Source organism: Anas platyrhynchos, chromosome 4, assembly GCF_047663525.1.
Source record: "Anas platyrhynchos isolate ZD024472 breed Pekin duck chromosome 4, IASCAAS_PekinDuck_T2T, whole genome shotgun sequence".
NCBI classification, from domain to species: domain Eukaryota; kingdom Metazoa; phylum Chordata; class Aves; order Anseriformes; family Anatidae; genus Anas; species Anas platyrhynchos.
The window spans coordinates 28,491,593-28,510,148 of record NC_092590.1 but is presented as its reverse complement, the minus strand read 5'-3'; the positions used below and the strand labels follow the sequence as shown (position 1 = coordinate 28,510,148).

Genomic DNA, 18,556 nt, shown 5'->3' with positions numbered 1-18,556 from the left:
AACAAGTCAGTACTACACCATCCTTACTGTGTGCCCCTCTTCTTCCCTAGCTCAGACCATTAGGGACTTTCACTTAAGTCTCTCGCTTGAAAAACTCAAACCTTCAAGGTATCTGCATCCATTTTCGTGTTCCAATTCAGCTATGATGTTCAATGCAGCCTCGTGTGACTGATGTTATGGTAGTGTCCTGAATTAATTGACTTGTCATGGCCATCTAACCTTCATTATGTTAAGCACTTGTAACATGATCTCTCCATTAGTTACTGCCTGCATCATCTTGTAAAGGTAAAACGTTTCTATGCTTAGTTTGCATACTAAGAAGTACACTGAGGTGACAAAACTAGGCTCTGATGGTTATACCTTGAAACAAGTCTGGGTTTGGCTTAAAGAACCAAATAAAATGGTTTTCTTGCCATCAGTAGAGAAACTTCACAAAACAAACCTTCAAACTCCTTAAAAAAAAATGGGTAGTGAATCTTGCAGTTCAGGTCAAAAGATATTTAAGCAGCTGTAGTAGTTCCTACGTTTCTGAAATCATGTTAGGAAGGAAAAAAAATTCAAAAGCTTGGACCAAATTAATTTCAAGTGTCACCTCTAAGAGACTGTTTTTCTGGAAAGTATGCCAAGACAGCAGATAACCAACACTTGCTCTTTTGAAAATGAATTTTGAAATGAACCTTCTCTTTGGAAGTTGGGCTCTAAATTTGCAAAATACTGTTTCTGGTAAGGGGGTGAGGGGAACCAAGCAAATGTTTAAATGTCTAAGCTATGAGAAACTCAAGTTCTCAGGTTTTTATAGTATTCTTGTCTTTTTTCCTTCAAGTGTGACATATTTAAAGCATTTCAGAATGATGTATTCAGATTACTTCTTTCCTTTTTAAGATGCTAAAATGTGTGTGCTGTAAAAATCCCTGGAGGAATGAAACAGTTAACTTCTATTTTAAGGCTACCTTAACAGCTTTGCTGTTTCCTTTATATTTTTCTGTTGCAAGTACCTAATATCTCCCATATTATTTTTTTCTCTCATAGCTGCACTTGTATATTTTTTTCCGTTTCTATGGGCAATTTGGTATCTCGTACCTGTACCACTCTTACAGAGAAGTCTTCTAACAGTGGATGTGCACAGTGTTACATTAGCTAATTCTCTGTTCATTGCTCACTGTCACCTCTGGCCTTAAGTAATAGGAAATAAAAATACCCTTGCTCAACTCTTTTTGTTTATCTGTAGAAACAGGGCTTGCAAGACAGGTCAGTGCAAAGTGTATCTGGGTAAGAACCCATTTCATTTGCTGCTCGTATATGGGGTTTGGTTTTGTATTACAACTTTTGCGTAGGAAGTATGGTAAAGTGGGCCAATTTTGTTCCCTAGTTTACAGCAGTTATTAGGGAAATTATAGACGTTTATATTGAAGGAACAACTTGGCAAAGGCATCTCTGGTAAGAAATATTCCTTTTGCCTTGTTGTTTTGTCTGAGTTGTTGCAGGAGATGGTAAATGGATAGTACAGGTTGGTCATCCTGCCACAGAATCTGGAAAAAATATATATAGCTTTAAGGCTGTTCAGATTGTAGAAAGATGTGATTTATTTTTTTTATTGCAAATAAAAATCTGAAACAGAAATACCACCTCAGTTCATTAGGATTTCAGGACTGCTTTAATCAAAGTAAGACTTCTGGTGACCTAAATTTGAAGGCAACATTAGAATTTTGGGTAATACTTTGTGCTGGCAATGGAATTACTATTTAAAGATCTTTACTAATAGAAAAATTATTTCAAAATTCTGAAGAATAGTTTTTGTTTGTTTTTGCTGGCTCATGCCACTTTCTCTAGTTTGGAAAACAACAAACTTCTTAAAGCTAGGAGAAAAAGCAGTGGTATCCTGTTCTATTGGAAAGGGGGAAAAATGCTACTCAAGTGTTTACTGTAACAGTTAATTCTTATCTTCTTAACATTCTTAAATATTCCGTGTGTATCAGTTTTGTTCAAACAAATGAAATCGAATCTGATTCAAGTTTTGAATAGCTTTCAAAAATGCAATTTTGATGGGGCTGCAGGGAATGATTGCAATCATCTAGTCTGAACAGAGAGTATAAATTTTGTGGTGTATCTTGTTTCAAACCCCTAAGTCCTCATAAACAAGGGTATCTGTTTTTATTACATATTCTTTCTTGAGTCAAAGGAATTCAAGTTAATTCCAGTTACTAATAGAGTGCGGTGCAAGCATTGTCACTCGAAATATTTCATGGTTTGTGTGTTTGTATAGGTTGATTTCAACAGGGCTATTCATCTCTGTTGTCTGTAGAACGTTTGTTTATAATTTGGATTTGTGAATCTGTGCCTATGCTTGTTGGCTTACCTGAATAATGTATTACCAGAAATCCCATCCTTTTTAGATTTCAGTAGGTATAGATAAAAATTTCAGTACAAAATGAATTTGTTGTTCATATTGTACATTAAGGATGTCCAACTTGATTTCTGTGACATCTGTTTTTAGCATGTATGGTGTGGAGTTGCTATTTCCAAGTATTGGCTGACTATTGCTGTATGAAGTGGTGGAACTTCACTGCAATTCCCAGCAGTGCTCTTCTCAGAAGTCTGAGCTGTGCTTGTTGATCTTAAATGTTATATTTCTCACAGACCTCTGAAGAAATGCATTTTCATATTCAAATAAATAGAGGTTTGTTAAGGCTGCAAATTGTTCTGTGTCCTGAAAAATAACTAATGAGGTTGTTCTTTTTTAATAATAAAACCCCCACATTTCACTGTACTTGTTCTGCATAACTAAAACTCACCAACTCTACCTCCTTATCAGTAGTAGAAGCTGACAGAATGCCTGAATGGTTCACTTTCAAAATATTTGAATGCAGAGAGGTTGCTGCCCCTTGTATTTTTCTTTAAAATGAGACTAGAATGAAAGTTCTGTGGGGTTTGTGTGTGTGTGTCTTTGGAATAGCTGCAGAGTTAATGTTATCCCTAATGGTGTTTTAGTAAATTTTGAAGAAAACAAGAGTTACTAGAGGTGTATTTTAAAAATTCAAGATAAATGTTATAGTCATACAATCATGCAGTAGTTCATATCTGAATCCTCTAAAATTTTCAGTTATTGTATTGAATATATTGAGTTACTTTCTATAAATACAGTGCTTTTAGCATGCATGTTTGTTATATATATATTTTACCTGAAAGTGAAATTAAAAAAAAACAAACCTTTAATCCAGCTCTCAAAGATAGTTTCCAATGAATTCCATCAGCATTCTGTTATCTTAATGGCTGTCCTAGGTTATCCTAGCTCGAGACACTAAAAAATGAATTAATTGAAATTAAGTATGCTGATCTTTGCGATATTTAATATGGCCAATGGAAGTAATTAGTTATTAGGATTGATCTTCTATTGAATTTTGATTAGATACCAAATGAAACTAAAAAAAGTACAAGGTTTTTCTAGTTGTTTCACTCTTGTGAGTCAGACAAGTCTTTAAATACTGTGTGTATGTATATAGAGACATATATGTTCATATTTATTTATAATATTTTAATATATGTTGTTTATAATATTTAAATATAAAATGTTCAGATTTATCATTGGGTAAGAATATTGTCTCCCTATTCTTCCTCCCACAGAAGAAGGGGGGGGGGGGGGGAGGGGCAGGATATGGTATTGACACAGACCTGTGCATATTTGTTGTTATTTGTTGAGAACCCTAAGTCAAAATCAGAAAAAAAAAAAAAAAAAAAAAAAAAAAAAAGAAAAAATGATTATCTTTATATTCTGGGTTGATGAAGAATCTTGTAATGACATCTCAAGATGTCCCTAAACTTAACAAATAGTTGTTTGTGTGCGTGTTTTTTTTTTTTTTGTTTGTTTGTTTTGTGGAATTCTTTCTAGTTACCACCAGGGAAAGATGCTGGTTCTTTGTGGTTTTCTCTGTAACTGTTCCCCCAGCAGTCAGATTTCCAGTGTGATTTTCAAAACAGCTAAGTTGCTCAGAGTGAAGGAGGACAGATCTTTTAGTTCTGACGTCTTGCAGTGGGCTTCATGCTACAGAAGGGGACTTATGGGAGAGCTGAAGCATTATGTGGTGTGCGATGCTAGAGAACAAATATCACCTGCCTGTGTGTTGCAAGACAGAAGCATAAATTTGCTCAAGTGAATGCTGAAGTCACTTGATCATTATTTGGTGAACAGATGAGTAAAGTGGCTAAAAAAGCAAATAAGATGTAAGTAAGAAGCTGAATAAATTGCAAAAATAAGGCAGTTAAGTCTGGGAGTTGCTGCCCCAAAGCTTATGTTCTCAGATGTCTTTTGAAGCACGTAGTAGGAAGTGTGGGATTGTGGTTCATGAAGTAATTTTTAATGGCTAACTTCTTAACCAAAAGGATGATTTTATTTCTCCTAAAATAGAGTACTCTGACAGGGTAAAAAGAGAAATAATGCATTTTAGGTATTTTTCATGGGTATTTGTTAGACAAGTTTGTTAGACAAATTCTGTAGGGAGGTTTAGGTTGGATATTAGGAAAAACTTCCTTATGAAAAGGTTTGTTAGGCATTGGAATAGGCTGTCCAGGGAAGTGGTTGAGTCACCATCCCTGGAGGTCTTTAAAAGACATTTAGATATTGAAATTAGTGATATGGTTTAGTGGAGGACTTGTTAGTGTTAGGTCAGAAGTTTGACTCGATGATCTTGAAGTCCTTTCCAACCTAGCCAATTCTGTGATTCTGTGAAATTAGAGCTGGCTGAGTGACTTCAGCTTTTTCGTTAAGTATTTACCTGAAAGTATGCCATGCATTTCCTCCAGACAAAACAATATGAATACTCAGTAGCTGATTTTGCTGTTAAATACTTGTTGTTCCTGATTTCTTTAGTTTATGTATGCTGTGCGGAGGAAAGTCATTGAAGTGTATAGCATTCAATCAGAGTACTATTTTACTACGTTAGTAAATCACTCAGAACTATTAAGTAATTTAAAAAAAAAAAGTTTGAAAAATGGTCAGCAGCAAATCTAGGTAAGTATTTAGCTCTACTGGCATTTATAGCATTGCTTTCTGTTTTCCCTTACTTTTGTATTTGTGTGTTTAAAAAAAAAAAAAAAGACATTAAATATCCTATAGCAGTTTGTGTTCACAAAATAAAAATGGACTCACTTTTATTGCAAAAATATTAGTAAACAACTTGGCTGTGTATTTACCTGGTGTACGTGCAATTAAAGCTGTGGCACAAGTTTAGTCTTAGTGCCTGCCATAATGATCTGATGACTAAAAATCTTTTGAGTCTCATCTCTGGCAAACACGGTCAGCTTTTGGTGGTGCTTGCATGAGTGAGACCGGTTGGCATGGCCAGGCCATTAGCTGGCTGCTGTGCCCCAGCCTCAGGTATCCTCCTGCAGCTTACTTCCTTCCAGAAGAGGAGATGGCTCCTTTGCTCTTCTTTCCCATTCTGCCTAATGAAAAGCTCCTGGAGAAAGTGTAGAAGTTAGCTTAGAGGCATCTGAATCATCTCTGCCTGCTCAGGAGGGAAATAATTTGGGTACAATCTAATTGTTCAGAGGGCAGATGTCACTGGTACCGAGGGATGCTGAAGAGGCACTGTGTGTGTGCTAAACTTGGCACGGCACAGCTACTAGCTAGCTGATTCAACTTGCATCTAACTTGCTTGTTCTTATGCTTAGTTTGACTGGAATCCAGAAACCACAAAACAAGCAAATCCTTTCCCGGTGCTTTGAAAAAGTGTTGGTTCAGGTTTCTCTACAAAGGGCTGCATTACTTTGTACGAATGTTTGCTAGTATTATTTAAACTTTCCTGGCCACAGACCAACTGGTTAAGCACACATTGCTTTTAGTAGGCTGGTGAGAAAGCTGTACACTATTACTTGGGCTGCTTTTCCAGGTGTTCTGTGCACTTACTGCGTAATGTAGTGAAGGTGGAAAGTCATGCATGCCAGAACATGATGGGCGATGTCCCCATTTCCAAGTCTCACCAGATTGTACCTTGCAGTTGCTTCAGGGCATCTCATTCAAAGTGTAGCTCCTTGAAAACAGGGTCAGAAATGTTTTATGCTGGAGAAAAAGAGTGGCCTTCTGTCTCTGTCATGCCTGCTGTCAGTTCCTCTGCAAGATATGTATCGATAGTAACAAATTACATGGAATAATTCCTAGGTGCTTTCTGGTTGCTTTGTGTCTGCTTTTTTTTTTTTTTTTTTTTTTTTTTTTTTTTTTTTAAAGCAGCCACAGCTAAAGTGGGGCTGAAGATTGATGATTCTCCCTCCACCCCTTTGGTAAGGAGCAGGCTGCAGCGTTTAGTAGGTCAATGAGGAGAGTCCAAGACTGATGGCTCTGTTTCTGTTTACTGAAAAGAATTTGATAAAAGAAGTAAGCTGTTTATACAAGCAGAGGAAAGTAGTTCTTGTGGGTTTGAATGCCTTGCATATTGCCTACATTGCAGTGAAGCCTCCCACGCCACTGAGAAAATAGCAAGCTGCAATAAACATCACTGTGAAATCTAAATATAATGAGGAAAGGAATACTGCGGGATATTTACCCTTCAGCCACTTCTGGGCATCTGGGATAGCCAAGTCTATTGGCATTTGACAGTGGTTAAAACCAGAACTTTGAGGTCTCAAATACAATACAGCAATGGGAAAGCACATGCAACTTCACTATGATCAATGAGAAATATTGAATGTGCTTGGGATCCAGACCTTTGCTGTTCACAAATGACTGTGAGGATGATGTATGCTGCCAATTTAACAGGTTCAGGAAAACCTTCTGTATACCTTACTTGTTACTAAACATCAATTCTTGCTTCCTTTCTGAACATTTTTCATACGATTAGGCATTTACATAATGTGAACCAGCACAGGATTACATACTTCTAAGCAAGTGAAATTTCATCTCTAATACGAACAAAACACAGCAAGTACCAGTACTTTCTTACTGGCAACAAAACTAGCTGCTCTGTGTCATGCAATAAGGACAACAAATACACAGCAAAGCTAGAGTGAAAAGCAGTTTTTGTTTTGCCTGGCTGGATTATGGATGACCTTATTGAGCTGTAATTTTCCAAAGGCTGCACTGGCCACAAGATGTGGTAACAGGCATGCGAACTTACTGATCACACTGGCACTTGTGGTCTGTGATGCCTGACAGCAACTTTTTCACAGCTTTTGTTCCCATGCCTGCTAGCTGTGACACCAATGCTGTGACATGGGTCAGACCTAATAATATCTTGGCCATTATTTTATCTTGTGTCTCATATATGGGAGGTGATACTGAAAGGAATGTGTGAGTCTGGTTTCTTCCTACGCTTTTTTTCTTAGATTCTTTCAGCATCCTCAGTAACTGGATTTTTGGGTGATACATAAGGCTGCTTAGTGGTTTTGTACAGGTATGCTGTGCATGTTCTTGTTTAGTTTATTACTATACTTACTAATGCTGTCAGTCCTTGCAGCCCTTTGCACAGAAAGATAACTGACCATTGTGCAATGCAGGAACATTTAATAACATGGTTTAGATCAATCTGATGTTAGTTGCACCAAATACCCCCAAATTAATGAGTTCGGGGGACAATGCTTTCTCATTTGGCCTATCCACCAAGTTTTGGAAGCTTTTTTTCTAAACCTCATTCATATATCCATTGTGTTAATGAAAACTTTTGAAACTAGGAAGGTTTGCATTAATTTTAATGTGGGTAATGGAGCAACCACTACATTCTTTCTTTAGTTAGGTGTAAAGAATTTTTAATTAATATTGTGTCAGAGTACCTTAATTCAGCGGTGTAAGAAAACTGTTTGACCTGAAAGTGCTGAGTCCTGAACTTCTTGCTTCCAGAGAGTGAAGACCTCACTGTACTGTTGTTGGATTTCCCTGGATGTTCTAGAACACCTTGCACTAATGCTCAGCATCTCACAGAGTAATGTGCAGTTCTTTACTTTCTGGATAATCAGATACTGTTCATGTATTTCTCTGCTCTAATGTTAGAGCATTGTTTTGGATATATGATATATAATATCGTATGATATATGATATACATGGATATATGTTTTGGATAAAAGGGATTCCAGCCTTTACTTTGTACGTTGAGTTCTGTATGCACTAAATAAGTTTGATTCTATCTCATCACTTTGTTTAAAGGTAATTTTTAACTTAAAAGGTAAGATTTTCAGTATCTTACTGTATACACAGTCAAGGTGAGCTTGGTTGTAATCTATTTTTAGCTGCAGAATGCTTGGTATGGAAAAGGAGATGTGGCTGACCTTTGGCAGGGAAGGTGTTTGTGGAAGCCTGAAAAATAGCTCTAGAGCACAAGGGCACGTGGTAAAGGCATAATTAGGATTTCTAAAACAGAAATTCAATGGTAGTTGAATGTCATGGGTTGGTTCGTTTCTAAGTAGCATGATTAGAATGCACTTTGAAACAGCAAAAACATTCTGATCCTTTTCATTCTCTTTCAGTCAGGAAATCAAACACAGACTTGAATTAGAGGCTTTGTGTTGATCATTTTAAGCTCTGCCTGACTTTTGAGAGACAATCACATAAGCTTGAATTAATTTTGAGTACATTGGTATTTCAGTTATTTTCACTCCAAAAAGAAGTGTAGATCTGTGTACATGTGTATGCATTATACACATGAACTGAGCTGCTTGCTAGAATTTGGGAATTTATAGGTAATGAAGGGCAAGGTTTAAGCTGAAATATAATTGTAGTACTAAAATGTCTCTTGATGTAACTTTCCTTTTAAGTGAGGGATTTTAAGACAATATAAAGTTACTGTATGCATTCATTTTTCAAAACCTAGACTTAATATATATGGATAGATATGTACGTTTCTTAAAGTTACATATAATATATGTATAATATATATATTAATTATAATATAATTATTTATATATATATATATAAAATATCTAGCCATGAGTGATGGAGGCTTTATTCCTTGCTTTCTTGTAAAACAAAGCTTTGCAAGCATAGATTTACTTTGTGTTGTATGGCTCATCTGCCTCTTACAGTCTTCCTTTGGTTAAAGAAACATTAATGTTCAAATTATGAAGTGAGGCAAAGACATGCAGAATTTCTGGAGTGATTGTCCGTGACAGTCCAAAGCTTGATGTGAAGTAACAGGCACCTAACTGAACTTTGTGGTGTCTGGGGAAGTCACTGCTGAGAGAAAACCTACTTAACACAGTAGGCTTTTTCCATTTAGTTTCCAAGGCATGTTAATTTTTGTAGTGCATTTAATAGCAATAATGCAAACTACTTTCTACCGTACAATTTCATCAATCTGAAAATAGTAATAAATTTTTAGAGAAGGTTTATTTGCTGCAGTAGGGAGGAGGAAGTGTTGTGACATTTATTGAGGTGCATGCTCAGTATTGTATGCTTACTTCCTAACTGTGAGCCACAGTGGAAATAAAGATTACTTTCCCTTCCATCAGGTCACACCCAAGCTAATTTTACAGCCTTGTCAAAAAGCAGTAGAAATTACTAGTTATCACTACTTTATCAGGCTCAGTTGACAAGGCTAGATTGGAACAGAAACACAGTGTGACTGAAGCTTGTTTCTGTAAATTGAATTTTGAAATGCTAAGACAACTACTATGTAAATCTTCACTGGAAAAATGTTTTGTCCTGCTAGTTTTGTCGTGGGTTTGTCAGCAGTTGGGCACCCAATGGGTGCTGTAGTTCCTTTAATAAAGGGGAAAGAAAAGGTCAGATCTGCTAAGTGTGTGTAATGACAAAGCCAGTGGAAGGAAGCTTTCAGACCTGATTCTGTTTTGCTCTAACTTACTCTGGCGTTTCATGTAAAAGGAGAAAATTGGAGGTGGTGTACTTTTATGATTTAGTAACTGATGTGGAAGGCTGCTACCTTGCTTCTGAAATGCAGCAATGGGATGTCTGCAAGATGTTTAACTTCTCCTACGCTATTATCTATCAGAAAGGGCAGTTTACAAGGTTGTTGATGTGTCTAGAAAGCACGGAACTTAGTAACTGGCCAAGGCATTGCTATTGGTGTCCCTTAATGTGCATAAAATATTGTTGTTGTTATATCCACTGGGTCAAACAAATTGCTGCTTTTATGAATCGGCTTTTGCTGTGAAGTGGCTGAAATGGTGCCAGCACTCTCTCCTTTTTCATCACTTCAGAAGTCCATTTTTTTTCATTTGCAGTCCTACAGAGCTGGTAGATGTGTTTCTGTTGGAAAAGCTGTAAAGATGCAGAAACTTTCAGTTCTGCATGTTTTTTTAAGCTATTTGATATTACATTACTTTTTTTTTTTTTCTCCTTAAACTTATCAGGGATTTGAACAGAACTATCACTGTATCTTGAACTAAGAGGGTGCTATTTATTTATTTCTGCACAGCAGAGTATGATAACCCTTCTTTTGAGGAAAAAAACGTTGTTAATATTTGTAAGACTCACGGTAGTCTGTAAGAGGCAATTTTAACTTTTTCTTTTTTTCACAGCTTTTCTTTTTATAGAGCAGTCCTCTTTCATGTTGTATTTTTAGTGCTGGCTGTAAATAGATTCCAGATGTTCATGACGATTTCTTTTTCTTCCTCAGGCAGGTTAGTATTTCAGGAATAGAACAACCTCTACAATTCTTTTAATCTTCTAGAAGTCTCCCTGCAACTTCAAAATTTACTTGTAATAGTGATTCTTTCAGAAACTTAGTTTTGGTTACTGTGTCAGCCTAGCAGAATTCTATATCTAAAAGCAATAATTAAAATTAGTGTTAAGTATTTTTAGAGAGAGTTTGTGTGATGGTGTATCCTGTTTTTGAATAAGCCTTAAACTACTGGATCCAAATACCAACCTACAATAACAAAATACAGGAACAACATTTGAGGTAAATAGTTGCTAGAAGGTTCCGCTTTGTAAGTTCTGCATGCCTAAATTTGCACTATACAAGTTATTTACAAAGAAATTCTACCTTAACCTTTTGTAACGAATTTTGATTTCATAGTTACCATAACTTCTGTGACTTCTTTGGTATGTGTGTATAATAAACAATATTGTACAGCTCTCAGAATTCAGTTTCTCAGAACAGTGATAAACTACAGGACTTCTGGGGTTACTGAAATGCAGCCATACTTGAAATGACATATGATTAGTGCACAGGGATGTGTCTAATAAAGGAAAAACGAGAGGAAGAAGATACTTTAGCTAGAGAGAGGAATGGGGCTTTGAAAACTTAATTTGGAAACAACTCTCGCCCAGGTAGAAAACCTCAGTTCTTCCTAGTAAAATCCCCCCCAAAAAAGTTCCTAGGGCACAAAGAATATAGTGTCAGTTTGCAGAATATAGTTCAGTTTGATGAGAAATAACAGATTTCAGATTCTCAAATACCATGCAAGGAAAGCTTTTGAAACGAAAGACAAGATTAATCAAGGACAGCAATATTTGAAAATGTAATTCATGGTTCATAACTTTTGATTCATGTTGGTAATCTCAAAAACGTCATTGCAACCAGTTTGTCCCAAATTCATCATTTGATGCAAATGGAGCTTTATGCCATATTTTTTATATGCATGCATGCTGGTGCAAATACTGCTTTATGCCGTATTTTTTATATACATGCACAAACATTTGTGTATATTATTTTGTGGGAAAGTCCAAATTGTTAATTCTGAGAATTTCAGCGAGGGACTTACATAATGCCACTTGCACAGGCCTCTACCAAACTCTGTTTGTTCTGAACATTAATAAATTCAGTAAGAAAATACAGGTGTGAACTACTTAACTAGCAAGATGCCAGTTGCTCTTCATGGTTATTTTCTTTCTACGTATTTCTAGCAAGACCTTTATAAATCACTTTCAGATTTAACATAGCAATTACTCTGAGATTTAAGCTTTCATTAAATTTGCAGAAATCTATTGTTTATTCTAAGAAATTTTCATTCTTATAATAATAAGTTCAATAGCTAAGATTTAATGTTGTTCCATGAATAAGTGATGTGCTGCACTTCTATGCAATTTTTAACAACAGGAAAAGATGCCTTTACAAAAGCATCTGGAACATTTTATTAAGGTTAATCTGTAGGATTCTATTAAGACTGAGCAGAAGATGCTCGTGCTGAGTTAAGAACACTTCTTTAGGTTCAAACAGCTGGTTCCTCTCACCCTCAAATTGTATATCTGCTAAGAGTGGTAGATACATGCAGTTGTTTCTCCACCCCCATGCTCCCCAGCTTCTTGTTTCAGGTATTCAAATTCTATGCTTCTGAAATAAAAGGCTTTGTTTTCCAGCAATCTGTTTTGGTGGCAACCGTTTCTTCGTTTTTTGAAGAGTACAACCAAAACAAGAGTTATTTTTTGACTGAACTCCATCCGAAAAGTTCTGCAATTCTAAATGTCTAGGGTAGGCATGTGGTTTAAAAGTACAAAAACTTGAATTTTAAAGAATAAAAACATATAAAGAACACAGACTTCTGTTTCTCAGTTTGCCTTAGAGTGGTACCAGAATGAAGTAGGATTATACTGCAAACAAATGACTTTGGGCTAATTTCTAGTTTACTGAATGGATTAATATTTTTCCTTTATTTAGTGTGAACTCTTCTGACCACTTCAATCTTGCAGTCTGTAAAACGAGAAATAATCCTACACCTGTTCTCTGGAGAGGTAGATATCTAGGTCTGTTTAGTTGGGATGGTTCCATAGGATGTGCAGGTGCCTACTGTTCCACTGTGCTGGCAATATGGCATGGCATATACCTACAGATCAGAGCATGTATATGAGTTAAGACTGATCGGGATCTTTTGGATTACTTTTTGGACGACAGAATCAAACACTGAAAAACAAAGCCTCTAGTTCTGTAACTAGTCTCTTATAAACCATTGAGTAGGCTGTATTAGTTGTGTAAGCAATTTAACTTTCAGGAGCCTATAACTTAAATACATCTTTATGTGTTTCTGAGCAAAGTGATTAGATGCTACTTGAATGTTAAACAATAAAAATTCTACTGAGCAGTTTGAGCTTAATCTGGGTAAACAAAAGTGTGGAGGTAAGGATGAAAGTGAGGAAAAACATAATGAAAATGGTGGAAAACTGGTTGAATAATGTGCTCTTAGCATCCTTGAATATTTATGCTTTTATCAGTATGGGCAGTGACGTTGAGTAAACATCTTTAGCCAAGACTGATTAATGAGAACACTTTTCATAATTTTTTATTTTTTTTTTTTACAATCAAAGCTGAAGTGAAAAATCAGTTTGCAGTGATTTCAGGTAGTTTTCTGTCCTCAGTCCCATAGCCAAAATTATTTAATTTCATGGGTGAGTTTTCTTCTGAGACTGTATGTTTATGCTAACATATATTTCATTCAAATTAGTTGGTTTATAACGTATCTAGAACCGAGGTATAGAAGTAAAATGACCTGTCCTCATTTTCATTCACCATGCAAATCAATTTTGTTACTATAAACTTCTCATATTTTATTTTTAAATGCTATTCTAGGAGAAAATACTACCAGGGCAAAAACTGATTCCAATGGAAATGAGCTTAAAAATAGAAAATAACACCTTCCTGCATAAAAAATAAATAATAAATTGGAAGACATAGCAGTTGTTCCCCTTTTTCAGATCCCCATTGTTTGCTTTTTTTATGTTCTTAATTCATTAAACAGAATGTCATGTGACAAAAAGCTCTACAGTGGTATGTCTGCATTTATCTTTTGCATTGTGATTTGATCATGAAAGAGAGAGCATAAAGTAATGTTTATTGACATCAACTCTGTACTCTTTTCTTTCTAAATTATTTTTTGTATTGAAGTAGGTCTTGGAGCAAACCTTCAAGTCTCTGTCTGAACTGCATATTTTGCTTAAATCTACTATCCTTTTTTGAATATTAATCTTATGATTTATTTCCAGGCTTTTGTGGCTTTCCCAGTATCCCAAGCCTTAAAGTAAATGTGTTTGGAAATTCTGTTGTCATTCATTTTGAATTACACTTATAGTCTACATAGAGCCTACGGTCATTGAAAAGGCACAGATAAGTTGTGATGTGTTCAGGTTGAGGCTGGTAATCAGACCATATGTATGCAAGTACTAAGATGTTTTCAAGGTGGATAAGAATTTGGTAAAACTTTGTACTGAAATTGCAGTGCAAAATTTCAGTACAATTCATTTTCATTTAGCACATGTACCATAATTTGAAAACTTTTAAGAATGAAACATTTAAATTATTTAAACATTTTTAAAATAGGGTGTTAATGGTAGTCTTTGACACATTTTTTCTTTCTACAATAAAACTTGATTTTTAATAAATTTTGGTAAGGTTGAAATCTTACAAGAAAATGTAATTCAAGAGCCCTTTCTGTGGAGAATCAAAATCTCCCTTTTGAAACATTCATTCTACAGGGTATGTAAGCTATTAACTAAATTAATTTTGGAAAGTAAACATGTTGAAATTGGGGTCTGTTTCTTGGTGAATGCTCAAAACACTTGCAATGGGATTATTCTGGTGAGAGCAAAAAGCCCATACTCTTGAATTCAAAACGATTTGATGTTGGCAGAAAAATAAATTTGATATTGACGTACCTTAGAACTTTGGAACAGTAAATAATAAAGCAAAGTGAGTCTGAAATTACAATCAGAATTTTTCGGGACCTCTTTAAATGGACTCTGAATTTTGGATGATAAATTTGTGTTGAAAGAATGCCTCTAAAAATCCTTATTGATGCAAAAGTGGTATGGTTAAAGATGAATGTATTTTTGTAGTACTTTGTCTGTTAATTTTGTTAATGCTTCTTGGTTTTAAACATTTTCATCAGTAAAACATGGAATAGTTGAGATGGGCATCACTAACAAATTGAAATATAATAACTCTGCCCAGAGAAGTTGTGGATGCCCCACCTCTGGTAGTTGGTTAATGCCAGGCTGAACAGGGCTTTGGGAGGTCCAGGTGGAGGTGTTCCTGTCCATGGCATGGGGGTTGGAATAGATGATATTTAAAGGTCCCTTCCATCACAGAGCATTCTAGAATGCTAAAATTCTGTGTAGTTTCATCTATGGAATTCACTCCAATCTAGCAATGACCAGTATTTTGTAGAAAGAAATATCTGATTGTTATTTCAAAGACTAGCAGTGGTTGACAGGAAGCAATGTCTATGTTTCCAGGTAGACTTATTGCAGCCAGGGTATTTGGCATCACTTCTAAAATGTGAAGAAATGCATTGATGGACTTGAAGCAAATGGTACATGGCCTCTGATGATTCTCTTTGTAAATCTGATAGCTCAGCCATGGGTGTCTAACTGCATTCTCATTGCATTCCATGTGCCTTTCTTGAGTGTTACAGCTATCCATCAGATCTGTCCTCAGCACAGTACGAGCAATACTCTGCTATAGGTAATGCTAGGTAGAACCTCAGATAAAATGGATTTCTATGTTACATCTTCTAAAACGTACTGATCTTCTGTTACAGTTTAATGTTGGAGAGCAAGAGGCTAAAAATGAACAGAATTTAACTTGCTGAAAAAGGCAACTAGGCCACCACTATGAAATCTAACAGGCTGTCTTAACAATAGAAAAAGATGGAATTTAAGGTGTCATTTCTATGAATTTGGCAGTTTCACCAGCTTGTTGAGGGGGAAAAGTAAGAAAAGTGCATTTCAGTGGTTTGTGGCTTGTATTAGAAATAAGTTCACATATAGCCAGGTACCTTTGCAAAAACTGTCAAAAGAAAAGTAAATATAAATGAGGAAGAAAGGTCAAAGGTAGTGGAAAGATGGAGACAAGTTAAGAAAATTTAAAGTGTCTTTCACTTTAATACTCTAAGTATAACTCTTTTAGTCCTAGTAAAATAATTAATTCTGTAGGAAGAATGAAAATAGTTTTAAACTAAGTCCATCAATGTTTTTTTTTCTCCTTTTTATCAATTAGAATACGCAATTACACTGAAATCACAGGTGAGAATACCACATCCAGTGACCTTCCCATCCGTGCAGACTTAAGGTTATGGTATTTAACTACGACAATACACAAACTTCAGTACAACCAGGAAAAAAGGCATAGTGTTATTCAAGAAGGTAATTGAGTTCCCCTGTGGAAGGACATCACTTTTTAAAAAGAAAGAACATTCTGACATTGGGTGTGTATATCTTTTGTGTGGTGTTTTTTGTTTTTCTCCCCCCAAAAAGATGAAGAACTTAAGTTTAAAAACCTACTTAATGGGAGTTAAAAATGGTAAAGAAAAAAATCTTGCTTTCAGGAAAAGCATAAGAATAACATGCATTTGTTCTACTCCAAGCATCACAGTCAGCAAACAATTGACAACAGTAGGTGTTGGTTTTGATAGGTGGTTTTCTTAATTTGCCAGCTGAAACAGCTATGTATGAGTAATGAGCTTCCTTTGTTGTACTCCTTCCCACAGATAAGAAGAAGAATTCTTACTTTGTCACATTTGTGCAGAGTAGCTGTCCTTTTTCTCAGTGCGCATATGCATTCTACCAGTAAATTACTTAATAAAAGGTTTTGAAAATGTATTTATGGAAATGGTTTCTCAATAAATTCATTGCTGCTATGTTTTTGGAAGAAATGGCTGACAAATATAAATCTTATTTTTAGGAAAACTTTCAAATACAGCGAATACTGATTTCTAGACGGCATTTGAAAAGTAGAAAGCAAAATAAGCTGCAAATGTAGGTTTTAATGTTGTTTACAGCGGTGTTTGATATGCATAGTTCTTTCTGAAGAGCAGCAAAGATATCTGTACATTTTTGGACCTAGAAGTTGTAAGTCAGAAGGTTTATCTGCTTTGTGTTCTTGATTTATCACAAAGCAGTTAATTTATATTTGTACAGGTACCTTGAGCATGACTTTGTCTTGTGGAAGCAGTAATAATTCATTTTTATTTTATTTTATTTTTTTACCATTTACTGATTTTTTTTTTTTGGGGGGGGGGGGGGGGGGAACAATAGTCTATCAGTTTCAGTAGCCTAAATATTACTCATATGTTCTTTCATTTTAGTAGCTAATGAATTGCAAGACCAGTATTTTTAAAGATAAAGAATATGGATTTTGGTCAAATATGTAAACACTTCAATATTAAAAATGTTTAAGTTTAAGCACTGTTGTTAGACGCTGTTCAGTTAAGATGCTGAAGGTGCAGTGCTTTTTTACAAAATGAAAGGTTGTTTACATTTTCTTCTATTTTCAGAACTATGTTGTACTATACATACATATAGTAGCAGGAATTATTTTGGACATCTAGATGTGAAGTTGGAGTTGTACTTGTGGATGTTGTTGCATATTTTCAATGTATCAGCCAGGAAAATAACACTGAATTGTTTCTAGCATTTGTCTCTGGGTAGAGCAAACTGCTTTTATAAGTTTTGTTTGCCATGAACAAAGAACGATCATGTCAGATTTTATCTTCCTTCATGATAGATATCAGGAATCTTTCTGATAAGCGGATTTGAATTCTAAAAATGTTGCAGAATATATCTTCTGAGTATAATATTGCAGGAAAAAGATTCCAGTGAAGAAAAAGAAATCTAATTCCAGCCAGTGAACTTCAATTCCTTTTTTGCTTTGTTCAGAGTTATTGTATGTTGCTTGCAATATTTTTTTTTAAATTAACTAGTTACTCTCACATGAAAGTATTGTTTGATTGTACTGTTGGATTTGATTCCAGAGATGGTGATGGTATATATGCCAAGGCAGACTTTGCTATATGCTTACACAACTCTTCTTTTTCTCTCCAGCTGTAAGCACAAGGTGTACTTGGAAAAGCTACCAAATACTAGCATAATTATCCCATTTCATAATGAAGGATGGACTTCACTCTTGCGAACAATACACAGTATTATCAACCGCACTCCAGACAGCCTGATAGCAGAAATCATTCTTGTGGATGACTTCAGTGACAGAGGTAAGGCCCAGTTGGTTTTGTTTTAATTTGAAATTTGTATTGCACCGTGGTCTCCGTAGAAACTAGAGTAACAAAAATTGAAGAAAAAATAGCTGATGAACTGCCTTCCTTGAAGTACTATTTGATTATTAGCTAGGGGGGGGAAAAAAAACTTTTTACCTTGCTAAGCGTGCTTTTGTTTTATTTTGCAAATAAAATGCAAAAAGGTAAAACTGAAAAGGCAAGAGATTAGGAATTGTTCATTGGTCTTTATTAGCACAATATTTGAATACGTTCTTTCTGAAATACTGCAAATTGTTAGTTCTTCAATATACTTTCCTTTTAGGCTTCATTTTTACTCTGAATTTTTAACTTTCACCATTTTGGATGAATGCAAGTCATTTGTCTTTAATCCTGAAAACATATTGAATTAGGAAGCTTCTTGTATTGGTACAAATTTACCATAGAGAAAAATGAGACTGTTTTGAAAGGAATGTAAAAACAATTAAAATAAGAATTCTAAATTTTGCTTTAGAATAATTAAAGTTCATGACATATCTGCATAATAAAATTAAGATAAATGACAATTTAATGAACTTTGTCATCAATGCTTCTTGAATGCAACACAATCGTGGAATACTCTCAAAGTCTTTGGATGAAATTTGAGTTCCTTAGGTAAAATAAATTCATAACAATAGTATGGAACTTGTATGTATTT

General features: G+C 35.2%; 1 protein-coding gene across 4 annotated transcripts in view; it reads left to right on the top strand.

The window, feature by feature from the left end:
• Positions 1-18,556, top strand: part of GALNTL6 (polypeptide N-acetylgalactosaminyltransferase like 6) — a 487,437-nt gene that overhangs the window by 193,872 nt on the left and 275,009 nt on the right. For all 4 annotated transcript variants that reach the window (XR_011809020.1, XR_011809018.1, XR_011809019.1 and 1 more), the window contains exon 4: positions 17,693-17,859. Coding sequence is in view for 1 of the 4 variants with exons in the window: in XM_027456411.3 (XP_027312212.1) it covers positions 17,693-17,859 (167 nt within the window). In the remaining 3 variants the exon portion in view is untranslated. The remainder of the gene's footprint in view (positions 1-17,692; positions 17,860-18,556) is intronic.